The sequence below is a fragment of the Camponotus vicinus genome, unplaced genomic scaffold, assembly GCF_025532165.1.
Source record: "Camponotus vicinus isolate PSW18456_S1 unplaced genomic scaffold, iyCamVici1.0 SCAF_1, whole genome shotgun sequence".
NCBI lineage: Eukaryota > Metazoa > Arthropoda > Insecta > Hymenoptera > Formicidae > Camponotus > Camponotus vicinus.
In genome coordinates, this window is record NW_028141945.1 from 18,132,375 (window position 1) to 18,151,218 (window position 18,844).

The following is an 18,844-nucleotide window of genomic DNA, read 5'->3' on the forward strand; positions in this document are numbered from 1 at the left end:
TTGTTTTAATCTTTCAACGTTGTTCTTTATGATGTAAATTTTCCTCTTTTATAAAGTGTTCTTTTTAATTGTGCTCGTTTCCGCATTTTTTTCCCGCTTTATTTTCAGCTGTAAATATATTACATAAGGATTTCAAAACTATATTTTTCTCATTACGACATAATTAAATTATCCTAATCAGAGTAAAGTCTGAAAAGCGATTTAATTTCGCAAACGCGAGATATTAAATCATCATCCGACGATCTGCAGTTTTTTTTTTATTCTATATTTCTCGCGAGAAAATCTAACAAAGAAACGTAAGGCCTGTGCGGAATCAATGCAGTAAACCCGCTTCTCGTGGAACGTATGTACGAAAGATCTTTTGTCGAGGGATAATGAAGGACGAGGGTCAAAAATACACTTTCTTTCTTTATGTTCGCGTAAGCTTGCGTGCTTTATCGAGGTATGTTGCTTGAAAAGCTCTCTCGGATTTTTCAATTCACAATGGTGAAAAAAGAAGTTCGCTTTCTCTCGTGAATTCTACTCAATCCTTCGAGCAATCGTTAATATTAAAGTACTGATATATATATATATATATATATATATATATACGAAACATTTTTGTTATTATTAAATATATTTATCAGATTATATCATAAAATCCGATTTTTTTTGCATTTCTTTTTTTATTATTTTTTAGTGTAATCAATTTTATTATTTTTATCTTATTTTTCGGCGCAAATTCGAGTTTTCTAAACATGTTTTTAATTCCAGATTAAATTTTTATCGGAAAATTTCTTGAATGCCTATTACAACAAATTATTACAAGTAGCATTTACATTTACAATGTAAACTGGAAATACACATCTCAATTTATACTTTTATTAATTTCTACCTTTATTCATTATTCACTTATAATCTTAAATTAATTCACTTTAACCTTAACTGCATATTTACTCGAATATAATTATAATACCTAAAAACTATTAATGATATTATGAATGAAACTATAATATATATGCAATATATATATTATACATTTATATTGATAATATTAATAAACTTCAGAAGAAATTACATTCACATTTGAAAGCGACAAGATTGACAATATTTACATCTAAATTCAAGAAGTAGATATTTTACACTTTATATTATGTTGAATAAAAACTATTTTCGCTAGAATTTTTATATTTACCAAGCTTACGATGCTATAAACAGGATGCTTGTTTTTTCTCTTTTATACACATGCGTATATTTCGCGATAATAAATCTGTGTTATTTCTAACTCGGACGGAAGGAGGGAATATTTTCCCGGATGTGTTCCGGAAGAAAGTTGTGTTGGAGGTTGATGATAATTTTATACATTCTCGAATGACGTTATCCGACTCGTCCACGTCTCTTTCATACGTTTAAGATCGTTATTCCTATTATTTCTCATATTTATCTTTTAATGATGCTGGGGCCCTAGGCTCCTTGCAGTCGTTTCGATTTTCATGGATCATAATTCCACTACTCGCAAGTTATTACGCTAATGTACGGCCGATTACTTTAATCGACGCAGCTGTTAGGAAGCAAGATATCCTCCGAGAATAAAATCTCGGACGTAGTTCCGCCTTTGCAGATAAAATTATCGAATATTTTTTTTGAGCGAAGTAAAAATTAAATTTAAAATTAAATTTAAAATTAAAAATACGCTCCCTTTTATCTTGTCTAAAATGAAGTTATTGTTGAAAGATTAGAGAAAACATTTAATTTAAAATTAAAAATTTAAAACTGTTAAAATGTTGAGCATTCGAAAATAAAATTGAAATAGATATTAATATTAAGATTATATGAATTTTTCTCTATGTTAACATAATAAAATTTAGAGTTAATGACGACGTGACTAACTTGTTTATTACGATCGGAAATTACTTGGCGTGGCGGCAAGATCTCCTGCGGCCGATAAAAGAGGGACTAGATCGAGAGAGACAGTTAGAATATTGGGGGGGTGCGAAGGCAATTATCGGGCGCGTCATTGTAATTGCATCGGTCGGGAATTGAGATTAGATTCGATGTTCAGGAACTGGCGGTTTCCTCCCTCTGTCTCTCCCTTTTCCTCTTCTCCCTCTTCTCTCTCTCTCTCTCTCTCTCTCTCTTTCACTGTCTAGATTACGCTAATTGGTAGGTCACTGGCGAATATTAATTATCATTCGACTGCAGAACCGTGCACTACGCCAGGCGGGTTATCGCGTTCACATGCTATTCGATAAGCTCCGGTCGAGTTCGGATTTCTATGCAAATGGTGCACGAGACGTGTCAAATTCCCGCAAAAAACGATCCAGATTCAAGTCTTTTAAAACTCTGCACTTTTTTGGATCGAGGATAACAATCAATGTTACGTTTCTTTTAAAGATATCGGTTTATACCGTTTATGTTTATTATTTTTATCATTATTTTTTATTATTATTTTTATTTTTAGTATTTAATATTTAGTATTTTTATTGTTAGTATTATTATTATTGTTTTTAGTATTTATTATTATTATTTTTCTATTATTATTATTATATATATCTATATTTTCTATTATTATTTTTCATTATTATTATTTTTTTTAATAATTGATTCTTATACGTCCTCAAATATTTTGAAAGAAACATAAGAAGCGTATTCTAATTCTATTAGACATTATCTCATTTCTTTATCTAAATTATATATGCATGCATATATTGCAACTTGCTGAATTTTTAATAAATTTATATGCAATATAAAAATCGCTGACATTTTTCAGAAAAATTTTTATAATAATTTTATATTTCTTCTAATGCACGTCATTATTTTATATGGCGTACAAATATTAAGTATCTATATAAGATATTTTATTACATCACTTTTACTTTTTTATATATAAGATTATATATTAAATATCTTGTAAAATTACAGTTGAATTTTGAATGAATCGAATTAGATGGATTTTAATCTTTCCATCCTTCATTTAATTTACGCTCATTTAACGCTTAATTTATACATTTTTATCGTTTTATCTGTAGTCGCTACCATTTGACAACAAAATTACGCAAATGTATTTAAATATCATTTCTCTTCGGCGATCAATAACGTAAACCAGTATGTACGCACAGTTATGTGCGTAACACGTATCGCATACAGGGTAAATTGAGCGGATCCGTCGTTGCGCCCGCATTGCGCACATTACGAGGAAGAAGAACGCGATTTATCACTCGTGAACGCACTCGTAATTTTATCCTATTAATCCGATTTGTGCGCTCGTCGCAATCGCGGAATTAATCGAGTGATTTTCCCGGAGTAGGATGACACGATCTTCATCGAGAGAGGCAAAAAGAGCGAATGTAAAACGCATCAGTGCGATAAAACCGAATGTTGATCGTGCAACACGCCCGCACGTATCATCCAAGATTTATCGCTCCACAACTGCAGTTTGAGCCTGTAAAATATTTCTACCGCTAGCGTGATATTTTTCCCTCGCGTGCAACATTGAGCGTAAGTTATACGCTTATATATAAATATTTTTTTTCCTTTTCTCTTTATTATTCAAACACGTGCACGTTGGTTATCATTATATTATCGATAACCTGATTTTGTTATCTACTAATGTGTGTTTAAATATTAAACTGGTCGATAGCTTCGAATCACTATGCATCTGTATATTTATACGAAATTGATCGTACCATATTTTTTTTATATAAGCATTTTTTTATTGAAATTAAAGTGATATTCTTTATATCAATGAAATTATACAGATTTAACTTTTAATAACCAGTCATATAATATGATGTTTGCATCGTATTTACTTTTCATCAAATATATATCAATCAGATTGAATTCAAATGTAATTGGAAATTGCAATAATTTTTATTGCGTCCTTAAACTTGCTATTTAAATTCCATCATGCGAAATGACTTAACAAGAGATGAGGGAAAAAATTGAATCCGTTGAAGAAGCTAAAAAATACTATTGCGCAATATCTTCGTATACGTAATATCGGAAAAATTCAATTTCCCGAGAGTAAACCGGAAACTGGGTGGCGCAAAATCAACTTCTACGCACTTTAAAAGCGAGAGGCATTTTAAAAGCCCCCGCTGTTTGTGCCTCTTCTCCATTGCCAATCACACAAAGTAAAATAATGCCCGTATATCAGCGAAAGTCAATAGTCACTCGACGGATCGCAAACGCATTTTATTTGAACTGGTTTGTCGAAAAAACGCGCTTGTTCGAAATTGGTAAATAGTTTCAATAGACTGATTAAAATCACGGTAACTCCAGGAAAATTGTAATTGCAGTGTAAAAATATTTATTAAACAGAGAGAATTGCAATGCAATTTTTGTAATCTATTCGCTTTAATTAAAAGATCTCTCAAAACCTTTTTGCGTTGTTCTCTCTGAATAGAAAGATTGCACGTTCATTACACAGGCCCACAAAAAAAAAAAAGTTTGCAGTACTTTTGACCAGACATACTTTTTCTTTCGTATTTTTTGATGCTGAATCCGAATCTGCAATAAAAATGTAGCCTTCTCCTGCATATTTTTAACTTTCCTTAGAAAAACCCCATTTTTTACGTTTATCATTAAAAGTATGAGACACTTTCTTGAAATTAGCTGAAAATACCGGGGTTTATTAGCGTCGCTGATCATGAATTTCAAATCCAATTCACAATTAACAGTCCAAATAAACCTTGTTTTCATGAACCATGTTATGGAAAACCGCCAAAATAGTATTTGAAACATCGATTTTCAGAAAAACCAATTAATTTATCCCGTATGTTATCCACTAACGTCTCCTGGGAGTGGTCTTTTAAAAAATCTGACATCAAATTCATGATCAGCGACCTCAAAAATCTCCAGAGTAGTATTTATAATGCCTATAAACTCTTTCAAAGTTGTAGAATCAAATTTTAATCGCGTTTTAATCAAATTTGGAATGAATGTTGGCTTTTTCTGGTTCTTTAGCCTTTTCAACGCCGTATGAGGGGTTGAAATCTCATTAAAAAAATATTCAAGACATGGTTTTTGATGTATTTTTTACCGTAGAATTCAATTCTGAAGTCAAATTAATCGTATCTTTCTTCCATTTTTTTTTAATTTTTTTTTTTTAAAAACCACGAAAAAAACGTAAAAAATGGGGTTTTTCTAAGGAAAGTTAAAAATATGCAGGAGAAGGCTACATTTTTATTGCAGATTCGGATTCAGCGTCAAAAAATACGAAAGAAAAAGTATGTCTGGTCAAAAGTACTGCAAACTTTTTTTTTTTGTGGGCCTGTGTTATTATTCAATACTATTTTGTAAGAAATAAAATGTATCAAAGAGAAAGAGAGAAACAGCCTTTGCACATATATTAGAAAATTTTTGTTTATATATCTATTTTAAATTTGTGTGCATATTTTTATAAATATTTCTTTCAATAGCTTGTAATAACTAAATATCTACATGTACTGTTTGCATCCGCTGATTAAAATATTCCGCCGCGAAATTGCGCTCTATGATTAGTAAAAATATAATATTCGAGCGATAAATTTACTTCCTTTTTATGTTTTAGAGAGCATTTCCGTACATATATACTTGCTCATGTACATGATTATATTTCTATATCGACCGCGTTTCTATGACAGAATTTCTTTTCACGGATAGTCGGTCGTCATGAAAGGCGAGGGGATGAATTCATCGCGGATGCAGGAAGCGAGAACAGAATCAGCTCTTTTTGCTTCTCTTCACATTAGCGTGTGCGCTTATTCGTGTACTCACCCCTGGATGAATCGATCTGGAATGCATCCATCAATGCATTCGCGTTGATAAGCAACTTCGTATCACATTGAGCCACGTCCATTTATCATCGGCCTGCAAAATTTCTTTGAAAAAACCAAATTTCCTCTCCACGTTAATTTTACGAATTTTTACATCATTGCGTTATTTTGATTCTTTTAAATATATTTATATTTTATTATTTATTATTATTAATGTAAAACATAATTATAAAATTAAATATTATAAAAGAATATTTATTAATTAGAATTAAAATCTTTAAATATAATTTTGTGATCTGTGATTTTATTTTACATAACTGTCGCTAGAAACTTTCAGTAAAATTTTGCATAAACGAATTAATCATATGCATATGTTTAATTAATAATTTCAATTTAAATAAATTAAAGATGTATTTTATATTATTAATTTTAAGGATGCTTTGTATGTACAATCCCAGCAAAAAGTAGCTGAAAATCAATATTGAATATATCCACTTTTGGTGTATTTTGAGTATGAGAAATTGCGTGGAATATTACAATTTGATTTTAGCTACAGTGCAGAGATGTATTTTTTAATATTTATTGCGTTTTTACTGAAATATTCCGAATTTTGTTAATCGAAATGATTAACTTTTGGCAGAGAATTTCGCCTTGTGTCAGATATATGGCTAATTTCATTGAATTATATTTAATATCTTTTTAACCAGTTAGTACTTGTATAATATTATTTGACCAAATATTTCCTCTGTATCTAAACTACACTTTTGCAAATTTTAAACAAATTCTGAATATTATTTCCATGTGTTTTTGTCATTTGAATCGACGTGATTATACGTTTCCCATAAGAACACATGTTAATTCGGTGCAAATTAAAATCCTTATAACTTGTGAACGCTTTAGTGAATCGATTTAAAAATTGTACTGAAGATTCTAAACATATGTAAGGACATTCTGTACAATTTTCATTAAATTCTCAATATTTTGAAAATAGGTACAAAACATCCTTAAATATTGTTTATTAAATAAACAAAAGAGAAGAAAAATGAAGTGAACGAAAGAAATGATCGTTTCTCAGGTGCTCCCGAGGACAAGCTATGGGGCAACATACCGGGTGGCCCGCCGCGACCAGAGCGACCGCCACCGCCACCCCCGACGACAACAACGACTACGACGACGACAACAGCCTCGACGTACAGACCCTGGAGGACGAGGCCTACTAGGCCCAATCATTATCCGGACGATGGCAGGCCTCGACAACCGGGTCGTTATCCGCAAAAACCTGAATATCGACCACATAAGCCCCATCGCCATCACCCGACATGGTCGACGACGACGACAACGATGAGGCCTACGCCGAGGTTTAGACATCGATGGACCCCACCGCAACGAGACGACGTGCCCGATAAGTGCGACACCAGCTATGACGCCATCAGCATCATTCGCAGGGAGGTCTTTATCTTCAAAGGACGGGTAAGTGTTACAATAATCAAATTAAGAAAAGAAGATAAAATAATAAGAAAATGTAAAAATAATAAGAATTTTTTAATAATAAATTTGAAAAAAGAGATATGATAAATCTGGACGTTATTATTTTATCTCATTGCAGGAAAAAGAAATTTATTTTCTAAAGGCAAAATGTGATTAATATATCTAATATTTCATAACTTTTAATTCTCAAAAATAAGATAGTTCATTTATAACTATTGTATCATAATTTTAATAATATATATTAAAAGAATGAAGCATTTTTGTTAGAAAAATCAGATTATCGCATATATTATTAATTATTACATATATTTATATATACTGAACGTTATAATTTTAAAATTAAATATTTTTTGATTATTAAAGCTCTGTGAGATACTCTAAAAAAGCCAACTTCTATTGAGGAACTCTTTTTGGTCCACAGTATCTGTGGCGAATAGGCGATCACGGGATCTACGAGGGATATCCAGCAGAGATTATCAGGCTATTTAACTTGCCGCCGAGCATCGATCACGTCGATGCCGTGTATGAACGCCCGGACAAGAAAATAGTCTTCTTCGTCGGTCGTGAATACTATGTCTTTGACGCCATCAGTCTGGAAGCGGGTTATCCGAAACCATTGACGAATCTGGGATTGCCAGCTTCTTTGGAGAAAATCGACGGCGCCATGGTGTGGGGTCATAATGGCAGAACTTATTTCTTTAGCGGTTCCATGTATTGGAGGTGATTAAAGCGCGATTCCTAAAGTTTCTTAAATTAAATTTACTCTCCTTTCTTATTCTCTTCTATACGTTAGCCCATTTTTCAACTTTTCTAACAATCTATGCCCCTGAAAAGAGATGTTAATCTGCACTAAAATCACACTATATAAATTTTTTAGATACAGTATCCTTTACATATCTTATCATTTAAATGTCAATACGTACAGCCCGATTTGCATTTTCTCTCTTCGCTTTTAATTCTCAAATAAAATTCAATTCTCCAATTTAATTTTCTATCACGCAGATTCGATGAATCTGTTAATTACGTGGAACTCGATTATCCAAGGGACATGAGCATGTTCGCCGGCGTTGGAAACGACATCGACGCCGTTTTCCAATGGAAAAATGGTAAATCTCGAAAATCGCTTTTTCAGTTCAAAATAAATTTTAATATAATTATCAATACGACTAATATATGAATAAATTGAATTTTTAAAAGATATCAGTGATTTTTTAATATAATTTTAATTTTTTTAAGTTTTTAATATAACTTTTTTAATAATTCTGTAACATTGATCTTCCACATGATTCTACGATTTCGTTTTTTTCGGCAGGCAAGACGTACTTCTTTAAGGGTAAAGGTTTTTGGGAGTTTGACGACCTCAGGATGAGGGTGGCGCACGAGAAGCAAAAACTCTCGGCGCCAGTCTGGATGGGCTGTCCGCCGCCGGAAGTGGAGACCAATGACATAGAAACCAATCTGCCTAGGAAATCGAGGATTGTCTCGGCTTCCGCCGCCTCCGCGAGAAGAATCATCCCGATTTTCGCGATAATCATTGCTATCTTTGTCATGAGAATATAATGTATGTTTGAAAATTAAATTTATGCTATTTTTATTCTCTTCTATATAATTATCTTGCTAGATATTTCAACTTTTCTAATAATCTCCCTGAAAAAAGATTTTAATTAATATCGAGAAGCCACATTTCATTACATTTTTTAGATAATTTAAACATTAATGCGATCCAATTTGCATTCTTCCTTCTCCTTTTAATCTTCAAATAAAATTTAATTCTCCGAATTTAATTCTCCTTCTTCCAAATTTAATTTCCCATTATGCAGAAAGTTAATCAAAAAATTATTGTACTTGAATCATTAATTTTGCAAAGCAAAAGATGATATAACAATTAAAAAAAAAGTAACTTTAGAATGACAACTATACTAAATATAATATTATTTAGCGTTAAATACTCTTCACAATTTTTGTAGATATCATAAGGCTGTATAATATTGTTTGATCATAATTTGTATTATAAAATTAAAATTATGACATTATACATATATACAAGATAATTGAAATGATATCTAAGATTTATATATAAATTTTCTAGCAATTCAAGATTGCGAGTAAAGCAGTACATTTGAAAATAATGTTATAAGGATCACAAATATAATTTAGCAAAAATTTAAACCTATTTAAATCAAGAAGTTAAAAATGAAAAGGCTACTGTTACATTTGTTTTTGTTTTCTTATGCTTTCAGATTATCGCTGTAATACAAGTGTCCTTTCAGCCACCAAACGGCATTTCGCACAGGATATTTAGGTGGGGACGTCGATGAAAAACGACGTATCGATCAAAATTCAAAGTTTGTGCTTTGAATTCATAGCATAAATATCGATTTCTCCGCCGATTCTACTAATGAAAAAAATCGCGATTACGGTTTGAACAAAACTCGAGGAATGATATCGAACTAAGTCACTAAGGGAACTTTATTTTCGAAGAGAGGAAATATTTTATGAAATGGCAATCGATGGGAATCGATGAATCACGAAAATATCATGATATCATGTTATACGAAATAAAAATAAATAAAAAAGATGATAATTTTTACAGAACCACTTTTATAGTATCACTTTCTGTATATATCTCTTATAAAAATATAATATTTATATCGATATAAAAATTTCAGTCCTCTCTCACAGGAAAGAAGTGACTTAGCTCCATATCTTCATCGATACCAGCATTTCTTGGAAAAATCGCGCTCCTGAGCTGCGCATATTTTTGAGCATTTTTCTATATCATCTTTTTACATGGCATTTATATACAAAGTAATTAACTTAAGAGATAATTTATATTGTACGATGAACGAATAATCGATCCTCGAAAAAATGTAAATTCTTGAGGATATTTCACAATCTTGCGCGCGATTCTAACAATTACTAACTACCACTGCCAAGAAAATCCAATATTTTTCATTATTCTGTTTTCTACAGAGATTTTAAATCGAGATAGAGATCCTTGTTATTCCAAGGATACGCGCCATCCATAAGAAATTCCGTACGACCTTCCGTAAATGACGTAATTATTATTCGTGACGCGATTATTATTCGGAATCTTTGTAGATGAAGATAGTTGATTCCGACAAGAGCACGTATTTTATATAAATATTGTATTAATTATTAATATAATCGCATAATTTAGCGAAAAAGGACACAGGCAAAACGCAGTGTCGCCAGTTTTGTAAACTGTGATATTTATATACCGCGATATCTCGAGTAGTTAGGCATAATGTCAAAAGGGAATAGCGTAAAAGCAATCTCGCAGATTTATATATGTATACGGTGCAGTGTATTCCTGAAATATTTGCATGAATTTTGCGAACATAAACTTTCAACTTACAATTAGAAGAAATTGATTTCTTAAAATTTTTTCTTTACATTTTTCATTTAACGAAAAAAATATTTCAGGATAGAAATAAATAGAGAATCTTATTCCGCATTTTTAATCTTAATTGAACTTTGACTCGGAGAATTTTTTGTCGAAGCTTCAATATAATCGTGAATCTAATCTTTAAGATCAAAAAAGATAGAAAAAGGATACAATTGTCATTAAATTTTTAATAAAGAAATGTCGACTTCAAATTAATCTCGAAATACACTTGCAAGGTTTATATAAATATTTCTATGTAAAAATACACTTTCGTATATATTTATACGTGTTATATATATAATAAAAAGTTATATTAAATCGTGCGTGTTGCAGAATGTATCGTATGTTTATAAAGCATGCAGCAACAAGATGGGGACAAACGATACAAAATTATTATATTTCTGTTATCGATTAATTCAATGATTTTGATTGAGTTATATCTTTGTTACGAGAAAAACGAAATGCATTGAAGCGATGTATCTCACTCGCAATTTAACCGAAAACGTGAGATGAGAAAAAACCCTCCCCTCTGTTTATTCCAAACTTAAGGGATAATTAACATAAAATGTGTAATGTCATATGCTATATGTATTTTGTATTGCAAGTTCGTGCTTTATATGTGTATATACGGAAATAAAATGACTTTGCCGAACAAACTTGATACGCTATTCTCCTGAAAATTTTTACGTCGGCTTTGTACATGCATACATGTATGATGGAAATGTTAAAATTGTAAAAAAATTCTTCTCTAGAGGAGAACACTTTGTATATTTATTTATTCATATATTATATCGTTCATATATTCAACAAAAGCATGTACACATTCTGGCAAATCAACTTTTAGGATATGTCAACACAGAATCTTCTTTACAGCATCTTTATATATCGCATTTCGGCAACTGGACAGATAAAATTACGATTATCTCGTTTGTTCCACTCTCTGTAAGATTGATTTTCTTATTCCAGGTTGAGCAAAGAATATGACGACCATGATGCGTTCAAACTAAGATTTCACTGTTTGTAAATTCCTACAGATTTCTAATTAATAATTTTATCTTATAATATATAACAATAAAGGATTCCATCTTAAAAACTATTTAAAAATACGATCCTTAGAAAAAACAATATAATTCGAGGAGAAACTTAGCGACAGATATTTTTATTGATAAACAAACTCTTTATCATATAACTGGTATACAGCCCGAGATTTCTGGTCCTTAGGCTCGCAATCCTGATCCTGTTAGATAAGCGATATTGGCGTATATTTTATTAAGCGTATGTTCGAATCGCACCATAGCGCATCTCTCTGGAGATCTTAATGGGACATGTTTTAGACATCCTCATCGATATTCGCGTGGCCATCGACGATATTCGCACGAGGATGACCTCGGCCGCTGCTAGAGAAGCGGATCCAACGAATCTGCCCAAGGAGCCAAAGCTCGCAAAGTAGACCGCACAATCGTGTCCACTTCGGCCATCGCGCCCATTCCTGTATCGCCGCACATTAGCGTCTTGGATACGCAATGCACTTCCTTGTAGCCCCAGGATTTAAGTAGTGATACCTGAAAAGCAAAATTCAACTTTATAACTTTCTGTGTCTATCATAAACTTGGATGAAAAAATACAAATCGAGAAACAGAATAAAAAAATCTATCCCTATTTATGTGTAAAGATGAAGAGGAAAAAATAAAGTATAAAAAGCACAATCTAAAGGAATGTAACATATATTTTTTGTACTATTTCTATATATGCATTTTTCTATTATTGAAAAAATTTTGATAAGAGAAAATATTTAGAGAAGAGAGAAATTTAAAAAAGAATTTAAGAAGAATTAATTTTTACTCGACTTATTATATTTTTATATTAGTTATGCCATATTTCAATGCAAGATTTAATCCATAAGCAAACAATATGCAGAGAATTTTTCCTTTATTCTAACATTTGATATATTACTCCTTTCATCTCACTTGCGGCATGGTGATTGGATGTTCCCACATTTTGGTATTCATGGCTGGACAAAAGAGTAGTGGCTTTGCATTGTCCCAGGCACGAGCAACGCATGTAACGATATTGTCACATATGCCGCTAGCAATCTTGCCTAATGTATTGGCGTCTAGTGGCGCTATCACGAATATGTCTGCCCACTTCACCAGGTCTATATGTAATACTGGATCGCCTCGGTCCTGCCAGGCAGCCCATTCCACCGTATCGGACAGCACTTGGATTTCAGGTGGCAGCTGGGCATCTTTCAGAAAATGCTTGGCTCTCTCCGTCACGACTACTCTCACCTCCAGATTATTTCGCCGCAGCATCTCCACCAGTTGTGGCAGTTTGATCGTAGCCACGCTACCGGTGCAACCGACCAATACTTTCTTCCTGGAAGTACTTGCCATATTTTTTCCTTTGTTACTTTAACTGCTATACCAATCTGTGCGATAAATATCGATATTCTATATTCTATTTACGATATCTTAGGCCACTTGGGTTGCAACAGAATCCAACCGCGTAACAAGCTACAGGGGAATGCCTTTACATTAAAGCTTGAAGACTCACCAGTGTGTCGAGCAATAACTTAATTTTCAATCTTCCTTCTTATGAAAGCGGAAGATACATACACAGATTTTTAATGTTCAATTTTTCTCTCTCTTCAACATGTATTGTTCCCTCTCTCTTCAGATATCTGATGAAGTTCCGCAACAACACTGGCGTGGGGAAAGCTCAAAGTTCTTATCACACCTGGCTGGCAGTGCGTATATTCTTGCCTGAACACACTAATTTCGATTGTGAATTATTCCACGACTACTTGGTACCCTATTTACATCGAACGTAAGTTCCAAGAACACTAATCGGCTAGGGGTGTCCACCCTCGGAGCTCGGAATCTCCGGAAAGGATTAACGGAAACAGAGAGATGCCCGACTCCTCGTCTGGTCAAGAGAGGGACACGCAAGGATATCTCGGAGATGATCTCGGCGTTACGTCTCGCTGGCCACCTCGTTGGTTTCGTCGCTTTCGAAGCCAAGATTGGACCAATCGTCGCGCGTCATCAGATCGTGGTCCATGCGGCAGCCGAGGTACTCCTTGGCGACGTCGCGGCACATCGTGTTCTGATTGCGATTGTCGGCCAGGCAGCGCATATACTTGATCATGATGCGTTTGCAGCGGCTCTCATGATCCAGCGGGAAACTGCCGCGTTCCGGTGGCGTAGGCTTGAACAGCTTCTGCGAGAACGTGTACGAGGACATAATACGTAAACGTCACTTCACGGCCGTGCGAATCATGCGTGAGCGAGTATTCCAGGGGGGAAGTGAAGAATGACGTCGAAAGACGAGAATGAATCTTCGCCCCTCCTCAATGACGGAGCACGACGGCCGCCATTTTGGCCACTATACTCCTTCCACTTTCCACTTTCCATTGATGTCAGGTCAGGCGTCAGGCGGAGGGATTTCCTAACCTAACCCGTTACGTGCGAGCGACCACGTGACTGCTTGACAGGTCCGTATTCATGTCAGCTGTATGGTGCTCTTGGACCGCATATAGACCATTAATATATGTATTTTTGATATATACTTTTTCTTATTAATTATCTAATATAAAAATAAATATTGTATAAATAAAATAAATACTAAATAAATAAAAGCAAATATTATATATTTTCTTATTAATTATTTAATATATAAAAGCAAATATTAAATATATATATAAATAAAATTACATATATATATATATATATATATATATTTATATAAATAAAATATAGAGATGAAAAAAAGAGAAGAAATTAATGGAGACTTTTACGAGATGTTTTCATATTTCCTATTTCCTTTTGAATTAATAGTGACTAATCGGAATTGCGTATTGCCGGTTTGAATTGATTTCTTTTCCAACTTTTTCTTCACATGGATGCAATTCTACAACATATTTTTAAGAAAATCATTATATTTTTCTGTACTTATTTATTTATTTCGCTATTATTTATTTATTAATCTATTTATATATTTTCTCTGTCTTATTATTTATTTATTAATCAATAAATAAATTATATTAAAATATCTTAATTATTTATTAATCTATTATTTAATTATTTAATTATTTATTAATCTATTTATTTCGCTATATTTTTATATACATTTGATTTTTAAATAATTTTTTAATTGTATCATATTTGTTTTTACATTGTATATTATAATTGATTGGCAACAAAAAAATTTTATATAGAAAGTTTTCTTTTTCATAGGATGATTTATGTATGATGATTTATATGTAGGATGATTTATATGTAGGATGATTTATGTGTTGTAGGTTCAGGTAGTTGTCCCGACTACCCAAAAACTTGTTTTTTTTTTATGTTACCGTTCGATTTGGACATCAATCATTAGACTCACTCGAGCAATAGCTAGCGTTTGAAACATATTGTGTATCGTGAGTAGTGCAGAAAATAGCTAAACAATAAAAGAGTCAAGTGGTAGTGCAAAAAGTCTTTCCAACAGTGAAATTAGAAATAAAAAATGTAAAAGAAAAAGTTCAGAGAAAAAACGATCTTATAAATGCTCTGATACATAAAAAGAAAGTATTATGCATAATTAACACTTATATAACACTTTAATCAAAATTGCTCGTATTGTATTTTTCTCTATATTTTGAATTAGCTATATGTTTTTGAAATAAATTGAAGACACGAAAAAAAATTGTATCGTAAAACATTATATTTTAATATTGCATTTTATATTTTACGTACAAATATAATATTCGAGAATAAAACTAGAAAGTGAAAAAAAAATTACGTCTCAAAATATTTTGCAATACGATGAATCGTAGTTACGTATGAACTGTATAATGAGTGACAATGTTTATTTTCTGTAAAATATTTTTGTAAATATGCAATATTTTCTTTTTACTTATTATATACTTAAAGCTATTGAGCTAACTCTTAAGTTTTTCATATATTAAAAATTAGCTTAAAATTATTTCAAAGTAATTACATATTCTATAAATTTGCTTTTTAATATTCAAAGATCTTGACATGAATTTTTTGTAGAAAAATTATTGTATATCTTCAATTCATTAATCAATTGTTTTATATCGTAATAATAATTTTAATAATAATAATTTTAATTTTATGTGTATATTCTCTGCATTTGTCGAAACAAATAGTCTTAAAATTGTTCATTTAAATAAATTCAATAAACTTGTTTTCATTCTCTAATTACTTTATTCATTACTTCAAATCTCAACATTATCGGCGATTTACAGTTACAGTCTATTCATTAAACAAATATTATATAATTAAAAGATAGAAAACTGTGATATTGCAGATGAGAAAATATAATATCTATTTAAAGATTATTATATATTTTAATGTTTATTATTATACATAATATTTATTTAATGATTATTACTCTTACATTAAATATTCGATCTTACATTATATTTCCACAAATGTTTTGTGACAAACATATGCTACCTTCATATGTAAGATCGACTATATTTATTATAGATTCGACTAATATTTTTTATTAATATCTCAAATTACTGCTATTAAAAAAAATTAATAAGCATTTATTATAATATACTCTCTTCTAATCTAAGAATTTTTTCATTAGCTCGGAATCGGTTGAAAATATTCGAACTAGATTCAAAAAGTCTCGAGCCATTTCGTGACAGAAACTATTAAGAAGCATGCCTTTTCTCAAGGACTTGAAAGTCGAACGAGTCGAAGGTGAATTAGCGATCGCACTGTCCAAGTTGTATCCGGTTCATAAAGGTTTTGCCAAGATCGGCGAGAACAAATGGTTTCTGCCATACAAATATGTCGAGCAAGGCGATAAAGTACTTAACTTTGAGACTCGTCCCGATGACACGTGGATCATTACATATCCTAGATCAGGTAAGCTACTTTTTTTGTCTTATTGTATTTTTATGTAATTTATTTCTTCTTTATTTCCTAAAAAAAAGTTTAACCTGCTTAGTTTCTTATAATCGATTTTCTATTTTCGCATATAATTTTTGTATTTACGATTTATCATTAATTCTGCTATTGTGCGAATAAGTAGCTTTAATGATTTTGTAAATATAAGAAGCGATCCTAATTGTGATTATATATGTTTTGTGTCCATCAGGTACGACGTTGACACAGGAACTCATATGGTTGGTAGCGAACGATATGAATTTCGACGAGGCGCACCGAAGGCATTTAATAGAGAGATTCCCCTTTTTAGAGTACAGTATAATATTTAGATAAAAATCACAGAGAGAGATATATAAATTTCACATTTTCTATATTTATCTATTTTTAGATTTACATTCTTCTTATTTCATCCAAGTTGTAATCGAGAAGACTTGGATGAAATTTTTGTGCAAAAATTAAAACCTAACATTTATTTGGTACGCAAATAAATGTGAAATGCACAATAAACTATTTCATTAATAACATTACATTTTTGATCGAATAAAATATATGGAGAATTTTAGAAACACAATCTTTCTCTCGCGCTTCTCTTTTATGTAAAATGAAGAAATTATGTGCGAACTAAATTGTTCCTTTTTAAATTAGAGAATACTTTCTGTGATAAAAAAAAGCTTTTCTCTTTTAGTTTAAGCTTAATAATAGAAGACGAGTTATTCGCGGGGGACACTCCCGAAGAGCAAAAAATTTCGAAATATAGCGTCGAATTTGTACAAAATCAGCCTTCACCGCGTTTTATCAAAAGTCATCTTCCTCTCGATTTATTGCCAACAGTTGTAAACACCGATTGCAAGGTAAGCATGTGTGTCGAAAAATGCAATTTAAAACGAATCTTTCCGAAAATGTTATTTTCATTTTTTCTAGATTATTTATGTCGCGAGAAACCCAAAAAATGTGGTGGTCTCGTGGTATCATTTTCAGAAAGACAACAAACGGATTCAGTATCAAGGAACCTTTGAACAGATGTGTAATGACTTCATAGACAATCATTGTAAGTTTTGCAAAGTCTCAAAAGTTTGCAAGTCTATCAAAAAATCTCGATCGATTTTTTTAAATATAATCTATACATTATTTATTTTCAATTACTCATTTTTATTTTTAGCGATATGGGCTCCATATTGGGAGCATGTAAAATCAGCTTGGGCAATTAGACATAAACCAAATATTTTGTTTCTTTTCTATGAAGAAATATTTTGTTTCTTTTCTATGAAGATTTAAGAAAAGTGAGATGCAAATTTTACGTAAAGATTTGCAAATTTAAAATATCATAAATCTGATTATGTTTGTATTTTTTTAAAAATATGTATTACTCAATTATAAAATACGTCATCTATTTTACACAGAATTTAATCGAAAGCATCAAGAAAGTCGCCACGTTTTTCGGCAAAACTTACAACAATGAACAAATCGCTAAATTAACGGAGCACTTGAATATTGAAAATTTCCGTAAGAATTCCATGGTGAACCAACCGGCGCCTGGTCAAATAAACCCCGAATTATTTATTCGGCAAGGAAAGACGGATGGAAGTTGGAAAGAAATATTCACGCCGGAGCTCGAGAAGAGATTTAACGAATGGATCGCCGATAATTTGAAAGACACGAACTTGGTTTTTCCTGATTAAATTTATCGCACGAGATATTTATTAGCACAATAATTCCACATATTTTGATATAACAATGTGCATACACAATTTTTATATACAATTTTTTATATATAATTTTCACACGGAAAATATATAATTAATAAGATTTGTCATTTTCATTATCGAGTCTAATTTTAATTAGGCTTTTATTTTATTTTATTGTAAGTGGGCTAATTTTTTCTCGAAGGGGGTGGAAAAAGAAACTAAAATGGAAATTTATTAATAAAAGTTATTTCAACTATGTGCATCCTTTTTTTTACGAGAGAGGAGAAAATGCTCTTTACGCATACCCTGAGCCCCGTAGGTTAGGGTAGTGTGAGACTCGGCCTATTTAGCGGCCCCTACTCCACTAAAAACTCCTCTCTTTACTTCCTTCCCAATACCTTCCCACTAACTGTGATACCTGTTTTTACATTACCCACCCAAGTGCATCCTAGCGGGCGAGCGCCGCGAAAAGCAGTACCGGTCTATTGATGGTAGCAAAAAGGGCACCGTCGCGTAGAAAAAGAAATATAATAATTTATTATATTATTTTATATTTTGCATATTATATATATTATTTTATATATTATGTATAATATTAAATAAACATATATTCTATATTAA

The 18,844-nt window shown here is 31.7% G+C and overlaps 4 protein-coding genes across 6 annotated transcripts in view; 2 read left to right on the plus strand and 2 right to left on the minus strand.

The window, feature by feature from the left end:
- The window catches only part of Mmp2 (Matrix metalloproteinase 2), a 171,008-nt gene extending 159,720 nt beyond the window's left edge, over window positions 1-11,288 (plus strand). For all 3 annotated transcript variants that reach the window (XM_083077875.1, XM_083077874.1, XM_083077877.1), the window contains 5 exons: window positions 6,811-7,205; window positions 7,645-7,943; window positions 8,226-8,329; window positions 8,536-8,784; window positions 9,464-11,288. In XM_083077875.1, coding sequence (XP_082934001.1) covers window positions 6,811-7,205; window positions 7,645-7,943; window positions 8,226-8,329; window positions 8,536-8,783 — 1,046 coding nt within the window. In that variant the 3' untranslated portion in view covers window position 8,784; window positions 9,464-11,288. The remainder of the gene's footprint in view (window positions 1-6,810; window positions 7,206-7,644; window positions 7,944-8,225; window positions 8,330-8,535; window positions 8,785-9,463) is intronic.
- A 101-nt stretch (window positions 11,289-11,389) lies between these two features.
- On the minus strand, window positions 11,390-13,324 carry Ppcdc (phosphopantothenoylcysteine decarboxylase). The gene is made up of 3 exons (XM_083077881.1): window positions 13,186-13,324; window positions 12,600-13,060; window positions 11,390-12,194 (listed from the first exon to the last, which is right to left on the minus strand). Exons 2-3 carry the CDS (start codon window positions 13,023-13,025, stop codon window positions 12,030-12,032), a joined length of 591 nt encoding a protein of 196 aa, XP_082934007.1. The 5' UTR covers window positions 13,026-13,060; window positions 13,186-13,324; the 3' UTR covers window positions 11,390-12,029.
- On the plus strand, window positions 12,609-18,677 carry LOC145959235 (sulfotransferase 1C4-like). The gene is made up of 7 exons (XM_083077883.1): window positions 12,609-14,125; window positions 16,234-16,517; window positions 16,750-16,849; window positions 17,224-17,389; window positions 17,460-17,586; window positions 17,698-17,781; window positions 17,928-18,677. Exons 2-7 carry the CDS (start codon window positions 16,310-16,312, stop codon window positions 18,215-18,217), a joined length of 975 nt encoding a protein of 324 aa, XP_082934009.1. The 5' UTR covers window positions 12,609-14,125; window positions 16,234-16,309; the 3' UTR covers window positions 18,218-18,677.
- Window positions 13,606-14,036, minus strand: LOC145959234 (uncharacterized). Its single transcript, XM_083077882.1, has one exon. The coding sequence runs from the start codon at window positions 13,873-13,875 to the stop codon at window positions 13,606-13,608; it is 270 nt and encodes an 89-aa protein (XP_082934008.1). The 5' UTR covers window positions 13,876-14,036.
- Window positions 18,678-18,844: the final 167 nt, after the last annotated feature.